The sequence below is a fragment of the Salmo trutta genome, chromosome 21, assembly GCF_901001165.1.
Source record: "Salmo trutta chromosome 21, fSalTru1.1, whole genome shotgun sequence".
In the NCBI taxonomy this organism is placed as follows: domain Eukaryota; kingdom Metazoa; phylum Chordata; class Actinopteri; order Salmoniformes; family Salmonidae; genus Salmo; species Salmo trutta.
This window is the reverse complement of record NC_042977.1, coordinates 48,745,915-48,765,352: the sequence shown is the minus strand read 5'-3', so window position 1 is coordinate 48,765,352 and position 19,438 is coordinate 48,745,915. Positions and strand designations below refer to the sequence as shown.

Genomic DNA, 19,438 nt, shown 5'->3' with positions numbered 1-19,438 from the left:
CCCCATCGTGATGTTTGGCTGGGTTAGGCCGTCATTGTAAATAAGAATTTGTTCTTAATGGACTTGCCTAGTTAAATAAGATTGAAAGTCCAAATCCCACTGTGGTTGTGTTACTGTATAATTGCGTAGGGGGCATACTCCACATTTAAGAACACCTCTTTCCATGACAGACTGACCAGGTGAATCCAATGATCCCTTATTGATGTCACTTTCAAATCAGTGTAGATGAAGGGGAAGAGACAGATTAAAGAAGGATTTTTAAGCCTTGAGACAATTGAGACATGGATTGTGTACGTGTGCCGTTCAGAGGGTGAATGGGCAAGACAAAAAGTTTAAGTGCCTTTTGAACGGGGTATGGTAGTAGGAGCCAGGCACACCGGTTTGTGTCAAGAACTGCAACGCTGCTGAGTTTTTCACACTCAACAGTTTCCTGTGTGTATCCAGAATGGTCCACCACCTAAAGGACATCCAGCCAACTGGACACAACTGTGGGAAGCATTGGAGTCAACATGGACCAGCATCCCTGTGGAACGCTTTCAACACCTTGTAGAGTCCATGTCCTGATGAATGGAGGCTGTTCTGAGGGCAAAAGGGGGGATTCAACTCAATATTAGGAAGGTGTTCTTAATGTTTGGTATAGTCAGTGTATATACACAGTTCAGCCTTACCCCCATTTAACGGCTGTACACTCCATAGGTACCCACCGATTACAATTACAGAAGAGTTTACTCCAATATTAGCTGCTCTAGCGGGACTCTGAAACCACTGAGCCACATTCAATAAGGTTACCAGGTGAACTATTCTGTGGAAGCCCATTCATCGATTGAGTATCACCATTTTTTTTTTATCAACCAAATATCTTGTTGGTTTTCAGTTCAGTTGTTAGGGTGAGATCAGGGACTGTGTTCATAAAATGTCTGGGTAGGATTACTGATCTAGGACCAGTTTGGTCTTTTAGATTTTAACACAAGCTGGGCCTAATAACATAACATGGCCAGGGGCAGTGGGGGGGGGAAAGTACTCAGTTGTCATACTTGAGTAAAAGTAACGATACGTTCATAGAAAATGACTCATGTAAAAGTGAAAGTCACCCAGAAAAATACTACTTGAGTAAAAGTCTAAAAGGATTTGGTTTATAAATATGCACGCGCTCCAGCAGGTATATTTCACTGGTCATCCCCAAAGCCAACACTTCCTTTGGCCGCCTTTCCTTCCAGTTCTCTGCTGCCAATGACTGGAACGAATTGCAAAAATCTCTGAAGCTGGAGTCATATATCTCCCTCTCTAGCTTAAAGCACCAGCTGTCAGAGCAGCTTACAGATCACTGTACCTGTACACAGCCCATCTGTAAATAGCCCATCCAACTACCTCATCCCCATATTGTTATTTATTTTCTTCTGTTGCACCCCAGTATCTCTACTTGCACATCATCTGTACATCTATCACTCCAGTGTTAATGCTAAATTGTAATTATTTTGCCACTATGGCCTATTTATTGCCTTACCTCCCTACTCTTCTACATTTGCACACACTGTACATAGATCTTTCTATTGTGTTATTGACTGTTTGTTTGTTACTCTGTGTTGTTTGTGTCGCGCTGTTTTGCTTTATCTTGTCCAGGTCGCAGTTGTAAATGAGAACTTGTTCTCAACTGGCCTACCTGGTTAAATAAAGGTGAAATAAATAAATAAAATAAAAATAGAATAAGTATCAAAAGTAAATGTACGAATTATTTAAAATTCCTTATATTAAGCAAACCAGACGGCACAGTTCACTTTTTTTTTAAACACTCAGACAACATTTAAAAACAAAGCATTTGTGTTTAGTGAGTCCTCCAGATCAGAATCAGATGCAGTAGGGATAACCAGGGATGTTCTCTGTTTAGTGAGTCCTCCAGATCAGAGGCAGTAGGGATGACCAGGGATGTTCTCTGTTTAGTGAGTCCTCCAGATCAGAGGCAGTAGGGATGACCAGGGATGTTCTCTGTTTAGTGAGTCCTCCAGATCAGAGGCTAGTAGGGATGACCGGGGATGTTCTCTGTTTAGTGAGTCCTCCAGATCAGAGGCAGTAGAGATGACCAGGGATGTTCTCTGTTTAGTGAGTCCACCAGATCAGAGGCAGTAGGGATGACCAGGGATGTTCTCTGTTTAGTGAGTCCTCCAGATCAGAGGCTATTAGGGATGACCAGGGATGTTCTCTGTTTAGTGAGTCCACCAGATCAGAGGCTAGTAGGGAGGACCAGGGATGTTCTCTGTTTAGTGAGTCCACCAGATCAGAGGCAGTAGGGAGGACCAGGGATGTTCTCTGTTTAGTGAGTCCTCCAGATCAGAGGCTAGTAGGGATGACCAGGGATGTTCTCTGTTTAGTGAGTCCTCCAGATCAGAGGCAGTAGAGATGACCAGGGATGTTCTCTGTTTAGTGAGTCCTCCAGATCAGAGGCAGTAGGGATGACCAGGGATGTTCTCTGTTTAGTGAGTCCTCCAGATCAGAGGCAGTAGGGATGACCAGGGATGTTCTCTGTTTAGTGAGTCCTCCAGATCAGAGGCAGTAGGGATGACCAGGGATGTTCTCTGTTTAGTGAGTCCTCCAGATCAGAGGCTATTAGGGATGACCAGGGATGTTCTCTGTTTAGTGAGTCCACCAGATCAGAGGCTAGTAGGGAGGACCAGGGATGTTCTCTGTTTAGTGAGTCCACCAGATCAGAGGCAGTAGGGAGGACCAGGGATGTTCTCTGTTTAGTGAGTCCTCCAGATCAGAGGCTAGTAGGGATGACCAGGGATGTTCTCTGTTTAGTGAGTCCTCCAGATCAGAGGCAGTAGAGATGACCAGGGATGTTCTCTGTTTAGTGAGTCCTCCAGATCAGAGGCTATTAGGGATGACCAGGGATGTTCTCTGTTTAGTGAGTCCACCAGATCAGAGGCTAGTAGGGAGGACCAGGGATGTTCTCTGTTTAGTGAGTCCACCAGATCAGAGGCAGTAGGGAGGACCAGGGATGTTCTCTGTTTAGTGAGTCCTCCAGATCAGAGGCTAGTAGGGATGACCAGGGATGTTCTCTGTTTAGTGAGTCCTCCAGATCAGAGGCAGTAGAGATGACCAGGGATGTTCTCTGTTTAGTGAGTCCTCCAGATCAGAGGCAGTAGGGATGACCAGGGATGTTCTCTGTTTAGTGAGTCCTCCAGATCAGAGGCAGTAGGGATGACCAGGGATGTTCTCTGTTTAGTGAGTCCTCCAGATCAGAGGCAGTAGGGATGACCAGGGATGTTCTCTGTTTAGTGAGTCCTCCAGATCAGAGGCAGTAGAGATGACCAGGGATGTTCTCTGGATAAGTGTGTGAATTGGACCATTTCCTGTCCTGCCAAGCATTCAAAATGTGGGTGTCAGGAAAAATGTATGGAGTAAAAAGCACATCATTTTCTTTTAGGAATGTAGTGAAGTAAAAGTTGTGAAAAATATAAATAGTGAACTACAGATAGCCCCAAAAACAACTTAAGTAAAAAAATACTTTAAAGTACTACCTAAGTACTTTACACCACTGGACAGGGGGACCTGATCCTAGATCAGCCTAGAACTGTGGATAATGAAGGACCTGATCCTAGATCAACCCAGAGCTGTGGATAATGAAGACCTGATCCTAGATCAGCCCAGAGCTGTGGATAATGAAGACCTGATCCTAGATCAGCCCAGAGCTGTGGATAATGAAGACCTGATCCTAGATCAGCCCAGAGCTGTGGATAATGAAGGAACTGATCCTAGATCAGCCCAGAGCTGTGGATAATGAAGGACCTGATCCTAGATCAACCCAGAGCTGTGGATAATGAAGACCTGATCCTAGATCAGTCCAGAGCTGTGGATAATGAAGACCTGATCCTAGATCAGCCCAGAGCTGTGGATAATGAAGACCTGATCCTAGATCAGCCCAGAGCTGTGGATAATGAAGGAACTGATCCTAGATCAGCACAGAGCTGTGGATAATGAAGACCTGATCATAGATCTCTCCAGGAACAGGGTTGGAGTTAAAACCTCCAGGAGGGTGTCTCTCCAGGAACAGGTTTGTAGTTAAAACCTACAGGAGGGTCTCTCTCCAGGAACAGGGTTGGAGTGTAAACCTATAGGACAATAGCTCTCCAGGAACAGGGTTGGAGTGTAAACCTATAGGACAATAGCTCTCCAGGAACAGGGTTGGAGTGTAAACCTATAGGACAATAGCTCTCCAGGAACAGGGTTGGAGTGTAAACCTATAGGACAATAGCTCTCCAGGAACAGGGTTGGAGTGTAAACCTATAGGACAATAGCTCTCCAGGAACAGGGTTGGAGTGTAAACCTATAGGACAATAGCTCTCCAGGAACAGGGTTGGAGTGTAAACCTATAGGACAATAGCTCTCCAGGAACAAAATCCTCCTATGGTATCATTTTCCTTTTTTAGTCATATAAATAAAAACTATGTTATTTGAGTAGCCATTTTAACCCCCGTACATGTCTTGGTAAAAACAATAGGATAAATACACATTCCCATTCTCGTTTTTACTTGTTTTTCTCAACTCTCCGCACTTCAAAAAAAAATCTCTTCAGGTAGTAGAAATTAAACACAATCATAACAAGAAAAATATTCTCAAAAGGGCCGCACCACCCATGTTTCCATGACCCCCCTCTACCACCCCAGGATTACACGCAAAGGGGCTTTGAGGTTTAAAAGTAAACACTTTACACATTAAGTTATATTTACCTCTGTGAAAGTGTTTTAAAACATTATGGAGAAAAAAACAACATAAGTTAATCATTTGTATTGTATGAAGTTGTTTTTATTATACAGCAGAAGTCCAGGTAATATAAAAGGAAGTTGTTACAGTACATCCTTGGATATCCAGCAATACTTTGCTGTTGACTGTTTTGCTTTTTATTTTTTATTTATGGGAATTCACTACAAAGTACTGGCCCATAGCGTTATAAAATACTCCCTTCAATTTAAAAGCGATTCAAGCACTTATTCATGTTGCTTCATTACCGATGTTCTATTGACACGTCACTTCATTATCTCTGTTCTATTGACACGTCACTTCATTATCTCTGTTCTATTGACACGTCACTTCATTATCTCTGTTCTGTTGACACACCGCCTCATTATCTCTGTTCTGTTGACACACCACTTCATTATCTCTGTTCTATAGACACATCACTTTATTATCTCTGTTCTGTTGACACGTCACTTCATTATCTCTGTTCTATAGACACGTCACTTCATTATCTCTGTTCTGTTGACACACCACTTCATTATCTCTGTTCTATTGACACATCACTTCATTATCTCTGTTCTGTTGACACACCGCCTCATTATCTCTGTTCTGTTGACACACCACTTCACTATCTCTGTTCTATAGACACATCACTTCATTATCTCTGTTCTATTGATACACCACTTCATTATCTCTGTTCTATTGATACACCACTTCTTTCCAACTGTTTTCTCCTGACGTTTTGTATTTAGAAATGCTTGAGTAAAAACCAACAGCGGTTGAGAGCGTTGGGCCCGTAACAGAAATGCTGCCGGTTCGAATCCCTGAGCCGGGCAAGGTGGAAAAATATGCTATTCTGCCCTGGAGCAAGGCAGTTATTAACCCTCAGCAACAACTGCTCCCCAGGCACTGATGACGTTGATTTGAAGCAGCCCCCCCCCCAGCACCTCTCTGATTCAGAGGGGTTGGGTTAAATGTGGAAGACACATTTCAGTTGAATGCATTCAGTTGACTAGGTATCTCCCTTCACCTCATCCCCTCCCCCATAACATGTTTGCAATTAGTGCTGTTTGTCTTTACGAAATAAAGAGTCCATAATAACCAGTGTACAGTATCAAATCTTTAATTGTCATACATACAGCCAGTTATACAGATCGTTTTAGGGCATCTTCATCCATTGCGTATGAGATGGTTCTCAGGTTAGATCGTAGCGGATATCTCTGTTAACGTCAAAGAAGATCACGGGCGGATTTCTTAAATGTGCCGCAACTCCTGACCTGTACAATAAAGTGTTTGGTGTTTTTAGTTATGGGGAAGATTTAGACAAAAGTGCCATTAACATTTTTTGTTGTTGTGGTATCATATTAGTCATGGAAGTCTCTGTAGGTTATGTCATTATCAGTAGTCCTATTGTACTGATGATGTATTTCCCGTTTAAACCCTGAATCAGATTCTTTAGCATTTGTCCACCCCAAACACGTTCTTTGCCATCTTTACATTTCATTGTAGAAAATAATGCATCTTATTTCATCTACTTGTAATACCAAGAAGACACTTGCTATTTTGTTAAGGTACGGTGTATAAAAACAATCTCCTGTATTTGTGGATGCAGCCATAGATACACTTCTCTAGTTCTATAACCTAAGACTTCTAGAGTTCTATAACCTAAGACTTCTCTAGTTCTATAGCCACAGACTTCTAGAGTTCTATAACCAAAGACTTCTAGAGTTCTATAGCCAAAGACTTCTAGAGTACTATAGCCAAAGACTTCTAGAGTTCTATAACCAAAGACTTCTAGAGTTCTATAGCCAAAGACTTCTAGAGTACTATAGCCAAAGACTTCTAGAGTTCTATAGCCAAAGACTTCTAGAGTTCTATAGCCAAAGACTTCTGGAGTTCTATAGCCAAAGACTTCTGGAGTTCTATAACCAAAGACTTCTAGAGTTCTATAGCCAAAGACTTCTAGAGTTCTATAGCCAAAGACTTCTGGAGTTCTATAGCCAAAGACTTCTGGAGTTCTATAGCCAAAGACTTCTAGTTCTATAGCCAAAGACTTCTAGTTCTATAGCCAAAGACTTCTCTAGTTCTCCATTTCCACTCTAAAGTGCAGTTATTGTGATGCAGCGGTGTTACCTCTGGTAATAACGGAGTGGAGTTCAAAGCAACAGAGGCATCAAAGGAACTAGTCTCCACTCTCTCCACTCTCTCTCCTCTCTCCACTCTCTCTCCTCTCTCCACTCTCTCTCCACTCTCTCTCCACTCGCTTTCCTCTCTCCACTCTCTCTCCACTCTCTCTCCACTCTCTCTCCTCTCTCCACTCTCTCTCTCCACTCTCTCTCCACCTTGTCTTGTAAACGCTTCCATCGCGTTTAAAGAGCCAAAAAGATATTTCAAAAGTTCAAGTGCGTCAAAGGCAACGAGCAGTCTCCTTTCCCTCAGGGTAGACGCTGAAGTAGAGTCAGATTTAGAGTCCTCTCTCACGGTCCACAGTCCTACACACAGTCAGTGTCTTTATGTACAAAAACCAGTAGCTCTGTTCTTTAACTATGAAAAACCAGACTGTCAGTTCCTAGCCGTAACACCGGAACAACAGAACCAGCGTGGTCAGAACCACAACAACATCCCTCCGGTTCTGGTTCCACGTCATTCTGGTTCCACCATTACTCAGCCTCAGGGGTCGGTCCTCGTCTTCCCCTCCCACGACCTCTGACCTCTGGCTGCTAGCTGAACACTGGACCAGGGGCATCTGGTACGAGGTCGCTCGTTTATCCGGCCGGTCGGGGCTGGATCCGTCTGAGGGTCTCTGTCCGTTGTAGAGGAGTAGGCGTCCGTGGGCGTCCTGTTCCATCCGGAACAGCTCGTACTCTGTGTGGGGCAAGCGGATCCCCAACGCCACGCAGCCATTGGTCAAGGTGACGTCCTGTTCAACTCCGACCTCCCAGGAACCATGGATGCCACACTCGTTACCTTTGAACACGTTGAGGAGAGACGTGGTGGCCAGGTCCATGGGCATCACACGCATGTGGTTCACTGAAGAGGGAAGGAGGGGTGCAGAGGATAAGAGAGGGAGAGAGAGTGATCCAGATCAATGATCAATTTAATCTGAAATACACAGATTTGTAAACCCTCCCTTTTGTTCATCTCAACCTCACAGTTCACAATTCAAATCTCAACAGCGTTGAAAATCAACCTTTGACCTTTACCTTTGAAGACGAACTCCGTGCCTCCCATAACTCGGGTTGAGTGCGTCCCTCGGCTGTACCTCCCTCTAGCGTAGATACTGAAGGAGGGGTGTTTGCAGATGGGGTCAGAGTAGTGGTAGTAGTGGCCCTCCCAGGTCTGGTTGTTGTCATGGAAGATGAAGTGACGGGTCAGGAAGAGCACCTCAGGGCGGACCTCACAGCGCTGGCTCACCCATTGGCCGTACAGACCCACTGTCATGTCCGCCCGCGGCGCCAGGATGGGAGGATGGAACTCATCCGAAATGTAGATGATACGACAGGCAATGCAGCCGTGGTCATGGTTCTGGAGGAGGAGAGAAGATTCATTAGATTTAGGGAACGGGGGGTCCATATTCAGGGTTTGAAAGAACAGAGATCGTTTCAGCTCACATGTGGAAGACTACGTTTATTAAGGTATGAAAACATCTGACAAACTTAGATGGTAGGGTGTAATGTCCCTTTAACACTGCAAATGAATCATTTCAAATGTCAATCTGGAATGGAATGTATGCAAACTTACAGAAGTTTTTAAAAAATATATATATATTTTTTAAAGACAACGTGCAGGAAATGGTGTTCTTCAGGTAATCCAAAAACAACTACAGATTTTAAAAATCACTTAATATGATTTGTTGCGTTTTTGTCTTGTCGTTAAATGTCTCTGTAGGAACATCAAGCATGATCAATGAGTTAGTTATATTCTCTATCTATTGTATTCTCTCTATTAGACGGGATTACTAGACATGTCGAGCACATCTATTATGTACATTACTGTAATGTCAAATACCAATATAATCGTTTAAGTACTGTACTTTAACGACTGTTGCTGTACTTTGGGATATACAGGAAAACTTATTTTCTTCAGAAAGAATCAATCCGTTACGGAATCCAAGCAAAGTTGCAGTGTTTTCTCAGGGTTATCACATAATTTACTGAAACAGACATGGACGGACGGACAGAAGGAAAAAACTACTGCAGAAATACAGCCCAGTCCTCCAGCTGGGTTATACTGCAGAAATACAGCCCAGTCCTCCAGCTGGGTTATACTGCAGAAATACAGTCCTCCAGCTTGGTTATACTGCAGAAATACAGCCCAGTCCTCCAGCTGGTTTTAATGCAGAAACACAGCCCAGTCCTCCAGCTGGGTTATACTGCAGAAATACAGCCCAATCCTCTAGCTGGGTTTAATGCAGAAATACAGCCCTCCAGCTGGGTTATACTGCAGAAATACAGCCCAGTCCTCCAGCTGGTTTTACTGCAGAAACACAGCCCAGTCCTCCAGCTGGGTTTTACTGCAGAAATACAGCCCAGTCCTCCAGCTGGGTTTTACTGCAGAAATACAGCCCAGTCCTCCAGCTGGGTTTAATGCAGAAATACAGCCCAATCCTCCAGCTGGGTTTTACTGTAGAAATACAGCCCAGTCCTCCAGCTGGATTTACTGCAGAAATACAGCCCAGTCCTCCAGCTGGGTTATACTGCAGAAATACAGCCCAATCCTCCAGCAGGGTCTACTGCAGAAATACAGCCCAGTCCTCCAGCTGGGTTTAATGCAGAAATACAGCCCTCCAGCTGGGTTATACTGCAGAAATACAGCCCAGTTCTCCAGCTGGGTTTACTGCAGAAATACAGCCCAATCCTCCAGCTGGGTTTACTGCAGAAACACAGCCCAGTCCTCCAGCTGGGTTTAATGCAGAAATACAGCCCTCCAGCTGGGTTATACTGCAGAAATACAGCCTAGTCCTCCAGCTGGATTTACTGCAGAAATACAGCCCAGTCTTCCAGCTGGGTTTACTGCAGAAATACAGCCCAGTCCTCCAGCTGGGTTTTACTGCAGAAATACAGCCCAATCCTCCAGCTGGGTTTACTGCAGAAACACAGCCCAGTCCTCCAGCTGGGTTTAATGCAGAAATACAGCCCTCCAGCTGGGTTATACTGCAGAAATACAGCCCAGTCCTCCAGCTGGATTTACTGCAGAAATACAGCCCAATCCTCCAGCTGGGTTTTACTGCAGAAATACAGCCCAATCCTCCAGCTGGATTTACTGCAGAAATACAGCCCAGTCCTCCAGCTGGGTTATACTGCAGAAACACAGCCCAGTCCTCCAGCTGGGTTTACTGCAGAAATACAGCCCAGTCCTCCAGCTGGGTTTAATGCAGAAATGCAGTCCTCCAGCTGGGTTTACTGCAGAAATACAGCCCAGTCCTCCAGCTGGGTTTAATGCAGAAATACAGTCCTCCAGCTGGGTTTTACTGCAGAAATACAGCCCAGTCCTCCAGCTGGGTTTAATGCAGAAATACAGCCCAGTCCTCCAGCTGGGTTTTACTGTAGAAACACAGCCCAGTCCTCCAGCTGGTTTTACTGCAGAAATACAGCCCAGTCCTCCAGCTGGGTTTACTGCAGAAATACAGTCCTCCAGCTGGTTTTACTGCAGAAATAGAGCCCAGTCCTCCAGCTGGGTTTATGCTCCTCATACTGAGAAAAGCTATAAAGGGACTTAGTTTCATTAGGCTTCAGATTCATAAAGGTATTGTCGAAGGTATACAAGACCCTCTATCAATCTTTATTACATGCCATGTCTCGTTCGCTTAGCCAAGTCCCTAAAGCGACACACATTCTCTTCAGTTCTGTAATCTGTTGACCAGACAGCTGAACACATTAGATTTATTGAGCCTTATGGATTAAGCCTAGAATAAATTTGTACCATGGAAGATCCACGCTATAGCTCGCTTGACATTTAAAAGGTAATTTTGCCGATTTGAGCCGCAATGCAGCGTTTCCCGGGAATGCAGCCTCCGCTGACACGGAACATTGTGATGCGTAGTCGAAAAAGGGGACATCGAACCGCGGCCTAACAGTGTAGATTAGATTCACATTCTGTTATTTATGATATTTCTATTCTGTAGAGGAAACCCTTCAGGGTTAGGGTTAGGGACACCCTTCAGGGTTAGGGTTAGGGACACCCTTCAGGGTTAGGGACACCCTTCAGGGTTAGGGTTAGGGACACCCTTCAGGGTTAGGGAAACCCTTCAGGGTTAGGGACACCCTTCAGGGTTAGGGACACCCTTCAGGGTTAGGGTTAGGGACACCCTTCAGGGTTAGGGTTAGGGAAACCCTTCAGGGTTAGTGTTAGGGACACCCTTCAGGGTTAAGGAAACCCTTCAGGGTTAGGGTTAGGGAAACCCTTCAGGGTTAGGTTTAGGGACACCCTTCAGGGTTAGGGTTAGGGACACCCTTCAGGGTTAGGGACACCCTTCAGGGTTAGGATTAGGGACACCCTTCAGGGTTAGGGTTAGGGACACCCTTCAGGGTTAGTGTTAGGGACACCCTTCAGGGTTAGGGTTAGGGACACCCTTCAGGGTTAGGGACACCCTTCAGGGTTAGGGTTAGGGAAACCCTTCAGGGTTAGGGTTAGGGACACACTTCAGGGTTAGGGTTAGGGACACCCTTCAGGGTTAGGGTTAGGGACACCCTTCAGGGTGAGGGTTAGGGACACCCTTCAGGGTGAGGGTTAGGGACACCCTTCAGGGTTAGGGAAACCCTTCAGGGTTAGGGAAACCCTTCAGGGTTAGGGACACCCTTCAGGGTTAGGGAAACCCTTCAGGGTTAGGGACACCCTTCAGACCCTTCAGGGTTAGGGACACCCTTCAGGGTTAGGGTTAGGGACACCCTTCAGGGTTAGGGAAACCCTTCAGGGTTAGGGAAACCCTTCAGGGTTAGGGACACCCTTCAGGGTTAGGGAAACCCTCCAGGGTTAGGGACACCCTTCAGGGTTAGGGAAACCCTTCAGGGTTAGGGTTAGGGTCACCCTTCAGGGTTAGGGAAACCCTTCAGGCTTAGGGAAACCCTTCAGGGTTAGGGACACCCTTCAGGGTCAGGGTTAGGGAAACCCTTCAGGGTTAGGGACACCCTTCAGGGTTAGGGTTAGGGACACCCTTCAGGGTTAGGGAAACGCTTCAGGGTTAGGGTTAGGGACACCCTTCAGGGTTAGGGTTAGGGACACCCTTCAGGGTTAGGGTTAGGGAAACCCTTCAGGGTTAGGGAAACCCTTCAGGGTTAGGGTTAGGGACACCCTTCAGGGTTAGGGTTAGGGACACCCTTCAGGGTTAGGGAAACCCTTCAGGGTTAGGGAAACGCTTCAGGGTTAGGGAACAGAATTTCTGTTTTAGTATTACAATTTAGGAGCTGTCTTAAATGTTTCTGTAAATCAGCATTATGATAGTGTGAGGTTTAAGAGAACATGTATCCAGTACAGCACAATTACCATTTAAGAGAGAGGGGTTACAGACAGAGGAGAGAGAGAGAGAGAGCTTCCCTCTCTCCCATTCAGCCAACAGCCTCCCTCTCTCCCTCTCTCCCAAACAGAACCCTCCAACCCATAAAACACAGACAGACCTGCTAACTGTCCTAAAACACAACTCCTCATCCTGGGGCCTGGGCCAACCCCATGCCTTCGTTATTGATACATCAACCCCATGTCCCCTGCTTGTTGTACATTGTCTCTGCCAAATAAACATAATACATACAGTAACTAACTTCACAGGAATAGTACTATCCCCTCATCTGTTTAAGTTGAACTTCTGTTTGTAAGTTAATATGGTTTCTCCTAAAAGTTACTATTTGTCTTCAACATGCTATTACTGAGTACTTCTGTTCAATTGGAATAACACATATGTAAACAATTCATGACATTCATATCCCATTGTAGTACAGTACAGGACTGTTTCCCAACCCTGGTCCTCCATTACCCCCAACACCCTGGTCCTCCATTACCCCCAACACCCTGGTCCTCCATTACCCCCCAACACCCTGGTCCTCCATTACCCCCCAACACCCTGGTCCTCCATTACCCCCAACACCCTGGTCCTCCATTACCCCCCAACACCCTGGTCCTCCGTTACCCCCCAACACCCTGGTCCTCCATTACCCCCAACACCCTGGTCCTCCATTACCCCCAACACCCTGGTCCTCCATTACCCCGCAACACCCTGGTCCTCCATTACCCCCCAACACCCTGGTCCTCCATTACCCCCCAACACCCTGGTCCTCCATTACCCCCCCAACACCCTGGTCCTCCGTTAACCCCCCCAACACCCTGGTCCTCCATTACCCCCCAACACCCTGGTCCTCCATTACCCCCCCAACACCCTGGTCCTCCATTACCCCCCCAGCACCCTGGTCCTCCAATACCCCCCCAACACCCTGGTCTTCCATTACCCCCCAACACCCTGGTTCTCCATTACCCCCAACACCCTGGTTCTCCATTACCCCCAACACCCTGGTCCTCCATTACCCCCAACACCCTGGTCCTCCATTAGCCCAACACCCTGGTACTCCATTACCCCAACACCCTGGTCCTCCATTACCCCCAACACCCTGGTCCCACAACACCCTGGTCCTCCATTACCCCAACACCCTGGTCCTCCATTACGCCCCAACACCCTGGTCCTCCATTACCCCCCAACACCCTGGTCCTCCATTACCCCCAACACCCTGGTCCCACAACACCCTGGTCCTGGGGGGTAATGGAGGACCAGGGTGTTGGGGGTAATGGAGGACTAGGGTGTTGGGGGGTATTGGAGAACCAGGGTGTTGGGGTAATGGAAGACCAGGGTGTTGGGGGTAATGGAGGACCAGGGTGTTGGGGGGTAATGGAGGACCAGGGTGTTGGGGGGTAATGGAGGACCAGGGTGTTGGGGGGTAATGGAGGACCAGGGTGTTGGGGGGTAATGGAGGACCAAGGTGTTAGGGGGTAATGGAGTACCAGGGTGTTGGGGGGTAATGGAGTACCAGGGTGTTGGGGGGTAATAGAGGACCAGGGTGTTGGGGGGTAATGGAGGACCAGGGTGTTGGGGGGTAATAGAGGACCAGGGTGTTGGGGGGTAATGGAGGACCAGGGTGTTAGGGGGTAATGGAGGACCAGGGTGTTGGGGGTAATGGAGGACCAGGGTGTTGGGGGTAATGGAGGACCAGGGTGTTAGGGGGTAATGGAGGACCAGGGTGTTAGGGGGTAATGGAGGACCAGGGTGTTGGGGGGTAATGGAGGACCAGGGTGTTGGGGGACCAGGGTGTTGGGGGTAATGGAGGACCAGGGTGTTGGGGGTAATGGAGGACCAGGGTGTTGGGGATAACGGAGGACCAGGGTGTTGGGGGGTACTGGAGGACCAGGGTGTTGGGGGGTAATGGAGGACCAGTGTGTTGGTGTAACGGAGGACCAGGGTGTTGGGGGTAATGGAGGACCAGTGTGTTGGGGTAACGGAGGACCAGGGTGTTGGGGGTAATGGAGGACCAGGGTGTTGGGGGTAATGGAGGACCAGGGTGTTGGGGGTAACAGAGGACCACGGTGTTGGGGGGTAATGGGGGACCAGGGTGTTGGGGGGTAATGGAGGACCAGGGTGTTGGGGGTAATGGAGGACCAGGGTGTTTGGAAACACTCCTGTACACTATGGTGTTTAATGTAGTTCAAACAATATTGAGCGCCACAACTCCACATATGGAACAAAAATAAAAGCAGCAAAGCCTTCATACTCATAACTTTATCTGGACAGCATTGAGAAAGTAGAGAATGATGGAAAATAAATAAAATGAGTATAAACTGTCTGCTGCCTCGCTCTTATTGCGTCACTGAGATCCACACAGTAACCACAGACTAACAGGCCTCTGGACTGTTACCAGCCCCAACTATTACCCACTGAACATTGATGGATCGGATAGTCGCCATGGCAATAAAACATCCCGAAGAAGAAACTATTATGACATCACTGGATGGGCTGGCTAGTGAGCTGATGATTGTAAGTTAACTGGTGGGACTGAGCTGAGGGCACGTCTAAAGCTATTTCACGTCCAATATAGTATCTGGGCTTCAGCTCAGCTGGCTAACGAAGTCTTGTGGCAGCTAAGAGATCCTGGTTTCACTTCAACATACTATCATCCTCAGTGTACAAAGAGAGAAGGAAAGTCTGCATGTGTACAGCTGGTTCACCTCTAGATACTATCCACTAGCTATCGTATGTTTGTATTTGTTTTTATTATGGATCCCCATTAGTTCCTGCCAAGGCAGCGGCTACTCTTCCTGGGGTTTATTATGGATCCCCATTAGTTCCTGCCAAGGCAGCGGCTACTCTTCCTGGGGTTTATTATGGATCCCCATTAGTTCCTGCCAAGGCAGCGGCTACTCTTCCTGGGGTTTATTATGGATCCCCATTAGTTCCTGCCAAGGCAGCGGCTACTCTTCCTGGGGTTTATTATGGATCCCCATTAGTTCCTGCCAAGGCAGCGGCTACTCTTCCTGGGGCTTATTATGGATCCCCATTAATTCCTGCCAAGGCAGCAGCTACTCTTCCTGGGGTTTATTATGGATCCCCATTAGTTCCTGCCAAGGCAGCGGCTACTCTTCCTGGGGTTTATCATGGATCCCCATTAGTTCCTGCCAAGGCAGCAGCTACTCTTCCTGGGGTTTATTATGGATCCCCATTAGTTCCTGCCAAGGCAGCGGCTACTCTTCCTGGGGTTTATTATGGATCCCCATTAGTTCCTGCCAAGGCAGCGGCTACTCTTCCTGGGGTTTATTATAGATCCCCATTAGTTCCTGCCAAGGCAGCGGCTACTCTTCCTGGGGTTTATTATGGATCCCCATTAGTTCCTGCCAAGGCAGCGGCTACTCTTCCTGGGGTTTATTATGGATCCCCATTAGTTCCTGCCAAGGCAGCGGCTACTCTTCCTGGGGTTTATTATGGATCCCCATTAGTTCCTGCCAAGGCAGCGGCTACTCTTCCTGGGGTTTATTATGGATCCCCCATTAGTTCCTGCCAAGGCAGCGGCTACTCTTCCTGGGGTTTATTATAGATCCCCATTAGTTCCTGCCAAGGAAGCGGCTACTCTTCCTGGGGTTTATTATGGATCCCCATTAGTTCCTGTCAAGGCAGCGGCTACTCTTCCTGGGGTTTATTATGGATCCCCATTAGTTCCTGCCAAGGCAGCAGCTACTCTTCCTGGGGTTTATTATGGATCCCCATTAGTTCCTGCCAAGGCAGCAGCTACTCTTCCTGGGGTTTATTATGGATCCCCATTAGTTCCTGCCAAGGCAGCAGCTACTCTTCCTGGGGTTTATTATGGATCCCCATTAGTTCCTGCCAAGGCAGCAGCTACTCTTCCTGGGGTCCAGCAAAATTAAGGCAGTTTATACAATTTTAAAACATTACAATACATTCATAGATTTCACAACACACTGTGTGCCCTCAGGCCCCTACTCCACCACTACCACATATCTACAGTACTAAATCCATGTGTATGTATAGTGCGCATGTTATCGTGTGCGTGCGTGTGTGTGTGTGTGTGTGTGTGTGTGTGTGTGTATGCATGTGTCTGTGCCAATGTTTGTGTTGCTTCACAGCCCTCGCTGTTCCATAAGGTGTTTTTTTAATCATGCTACATACTATCCACTAACTATCCTATGTTGATCATTCAGAAACTTTTCACTGACTTATCACTTGGCTACTGGATACAGCAGGTGTGGATGTACTCTCGTGTTCTAAGACTTTATTTCAGATCATTTCGGAATTGAATTCCTGAATAACTGGCAAACTATTGAACAAGGGAAATGTTTTTTGATGACCCCAAGCTGCCTGTATTTGATTAGAGCTTATGGAAATATGCAAATGATGCTAGTGTGCTTTGATTATGGAAGATAAGATATACTGGACCTATTGCACGGGTCAAAAGAGAGAGAGACACACAGAACAAGAGAGACAGGGGGACAGAGAGAGAGACAGATACAGACAGAGAGACAGGGGTACAGAGAGAGACACAGAACAAGAGAGACAGGGGGACAGAGATATACAGACAGAGAGACAGGGGGACAGAGAGAGAGAGATATATACAGACAGAGAGACAGGGGGACAGAGAGATATACAGACAGAGAGACAGGGGGACAGAGAGAGAGAGAGATACAGACAGAGAGACAGGGGGACAGTGAGAGACACAGAACAAGAGAGACAGGGGGACAGAGATATACAGACAGAGAGACAGGGGGACAGAGAGAGAGAGAGATATACAGACAGAGAGACAGGGGGACAGAGAGATATACAGACAGAGAGACAGGGGGACAGAGAGAGAGAGATACAGACAGAGAGACAGGGGGACAGAGAGAGAGAGAGATACAGACAGAGAGACAGGGGGACAGAGAGAGAGAGATATATACAGACAGAGAGACAGGGGGACAGAGAGAGAGAGATACAGACAGAGAGACAGGGGGACAGAGAGAGACACAGAACAAGAGAGACAGGGGGACAGAGAGAGAGAGATACAGACAGGGAGACAGGGGGACAGAGAGAGAGAGAGATACAGACAGAGAGACAGGGGGACAGAGAGAGACACAGAACAAGAGAGACAGGGGGACAGAGAGAGAGAGATATACAGACAGGGAGAAACATACACGGGTGGAAAGAGACGGACAAGAGTTCTTCTGATGTAGCAGGTATGCATGACATCAGAGCCGGGATGTTCTTTCCGGGAATTATTCATAAGGCTGCATGATTCCAAATTCTAGGAATGTCACATGTTTGATCACTACCAGAGATGGAAGGTGTGCAGCAGGTTTCACATTCCAAATGAAACCCTAATTCCCCATATAGGGTACTTCTTTTCACCAAGGCCCATAGGGTTTTTAGCCAAAAGTAGTGCACTATGTAGGGAATAGGGTGCCATTTGGAACGTAACCAGGTTTCATGTTCTCCCCCCACCCCACCGTTTCTCTTCTCTCCGGCCCTGAGGAGCTTCACTCTGCAGCACTGGTCGTTAGAACACCACAGGGCTCCTCACCCTAACCACTCTCTGTGTCCCAAATGACACCCTATTCCCTATATAGTGCACTACTTTAGACCAGGACCCATAGGGTGCCCAGTCGCTGTTTGCATTACCAATCCGTGGTCAGCGTGGTCAGCGTGGTACAGATGTAATGTTTGTTTAGACAGGCCAGAGGATCTCAGGGTAATCTATGTGAAGTGGTTGGTTTCACAGCATCACTATAAGGGTATATGAAGCAGGACAACTGCTGTACCAACTATAAACAGTTAAAATCACATCCTCATAAAGACCGTGATCAGGAATTAAAATGACTTAGGCCTTGATGTTAAAAGAAATGGGAAAAAAACTGTACAGGGTATCAGTATGTCATAGTATCAGTATGTCATAGTATCAGTATGTCATGGTATCAGTATGTCATGGTATCAGTATGTCATGTTATCAGTATGTCATGGTATCAGTATGTCATAGTATCAGTATGTCATGGTATCAGTATGTCATGGTATCAGTATGTCATGTTATCAGTATGTCATGGTATCAGTATGTCATGTTATCAGTATGTCATGGTATCAGTATGTCATGGTATTAGTATGTCATGGTATCATGTATGTCATGGCGTCAGTATGTCATGGTATCAGTATGTCATAGTATCAGTATGTCATGGTATCAGTATGTCATGGTATTAGTATGTCATGGTATCGGTATGTCATGGTATCGGTATGTCATGGTATCAATATGTCATGGTATCAGTATGTCATGGTATCAGTATGTCATGGTATTAGTATGTCATGGTATTAGTATGTCATGGCGTCAGTATGTCATGGTATCAGTATGTCATGGTATCAGTATGTCATGGTATCAATATGTCATGGTATCAGTATGTCATGGTATTAGTATGTCATGGTATTAGTATGTCATGGCGTCAGTATGTCATGGTATCAGTATGTCATGGTATCAGTATGTCAGGGTATCAGTATGTCATGGTATCGGTATGTCATGTTATCGGTATGTCATAGTATCAGTATGTCATGGTATCAGTATGTCATAGTATCAGTATGTCATGGTATCAGTATCAGTATGTCATGGTATCAGTATGTCATGGTATCAATATGTCATGGTATCAGTATGTCATGGTATCAGTATGTCATGGTATCAGTATGTCATAGTATCAGTATGTCATGGTATTAGTATGTCATGGTATCGGTATGTCATGGTATCGGTATGTCATGGTATCAGTATGTCATGGTATCAATATGTCATGGTATCAGTATGTCATGGTATCAGTATGTCATAGTATCAGTATCAGTATGTCATGGTATCAGTATGTCATGGTATCAGTATGTCATGGTATTAGTATGTCATGGTATCATGTATGTCATGGCGTCAGTATGTCATGGTATCAGTATGTCATAGTATCAGTATGTCATGGTATCAGTATGTCATGGTATTAGTATGTCATGGTATCGGTATGTCATGGTATCGGTATGTCATGGTATCAATATGTCATGGTATCAGTATGTCATGGTATCAGTATGTCATGGTATTAGTATGTCATGGTATTAGTATGTCATGGCGTCAGTATGTCATGGTATCAGTATGTCATGGTATCAATATGTCATGGTATCAGTATGTCATGGTATTAGTATGTCATGGTATTAGTATGTCATGGCGTCAGTATGTCATGGTAT

General features: G+C 46.2%; 1 protein-coding gene across 1 annotated transcript in view; it reads right to left on the bottom strand.

The window, feature by feature from the left end:
* Positions 1 to 5,838: 5,838 nt before the first annotated feature.
* Positions 5,839 to 19,438, bottom strand: part of LOC115156483 (protein APCDD1) — a 21,434-nt gene continuing 7,834 nt past the window's right edge. Inside the window, exons 6-7 of the mRNA XM_029703904.1 lie at positions 7,935 to 8,256; positions 5,839 to 7,761 (exon numbers count right to left, since the gene is read on the bottom strand). Of these exons, the coding sequence (XP_029559764.1) occupies positions 7,301 to 7,761; positions 7,935 to 8,256 (783 nt within the window). The 3' untranslated portion in view covers positions 5,839 to 7,300. The remainder of the gene's footprint in view (positions 7,762 to 7,934; positions 8,257 to 19,438) is intronic.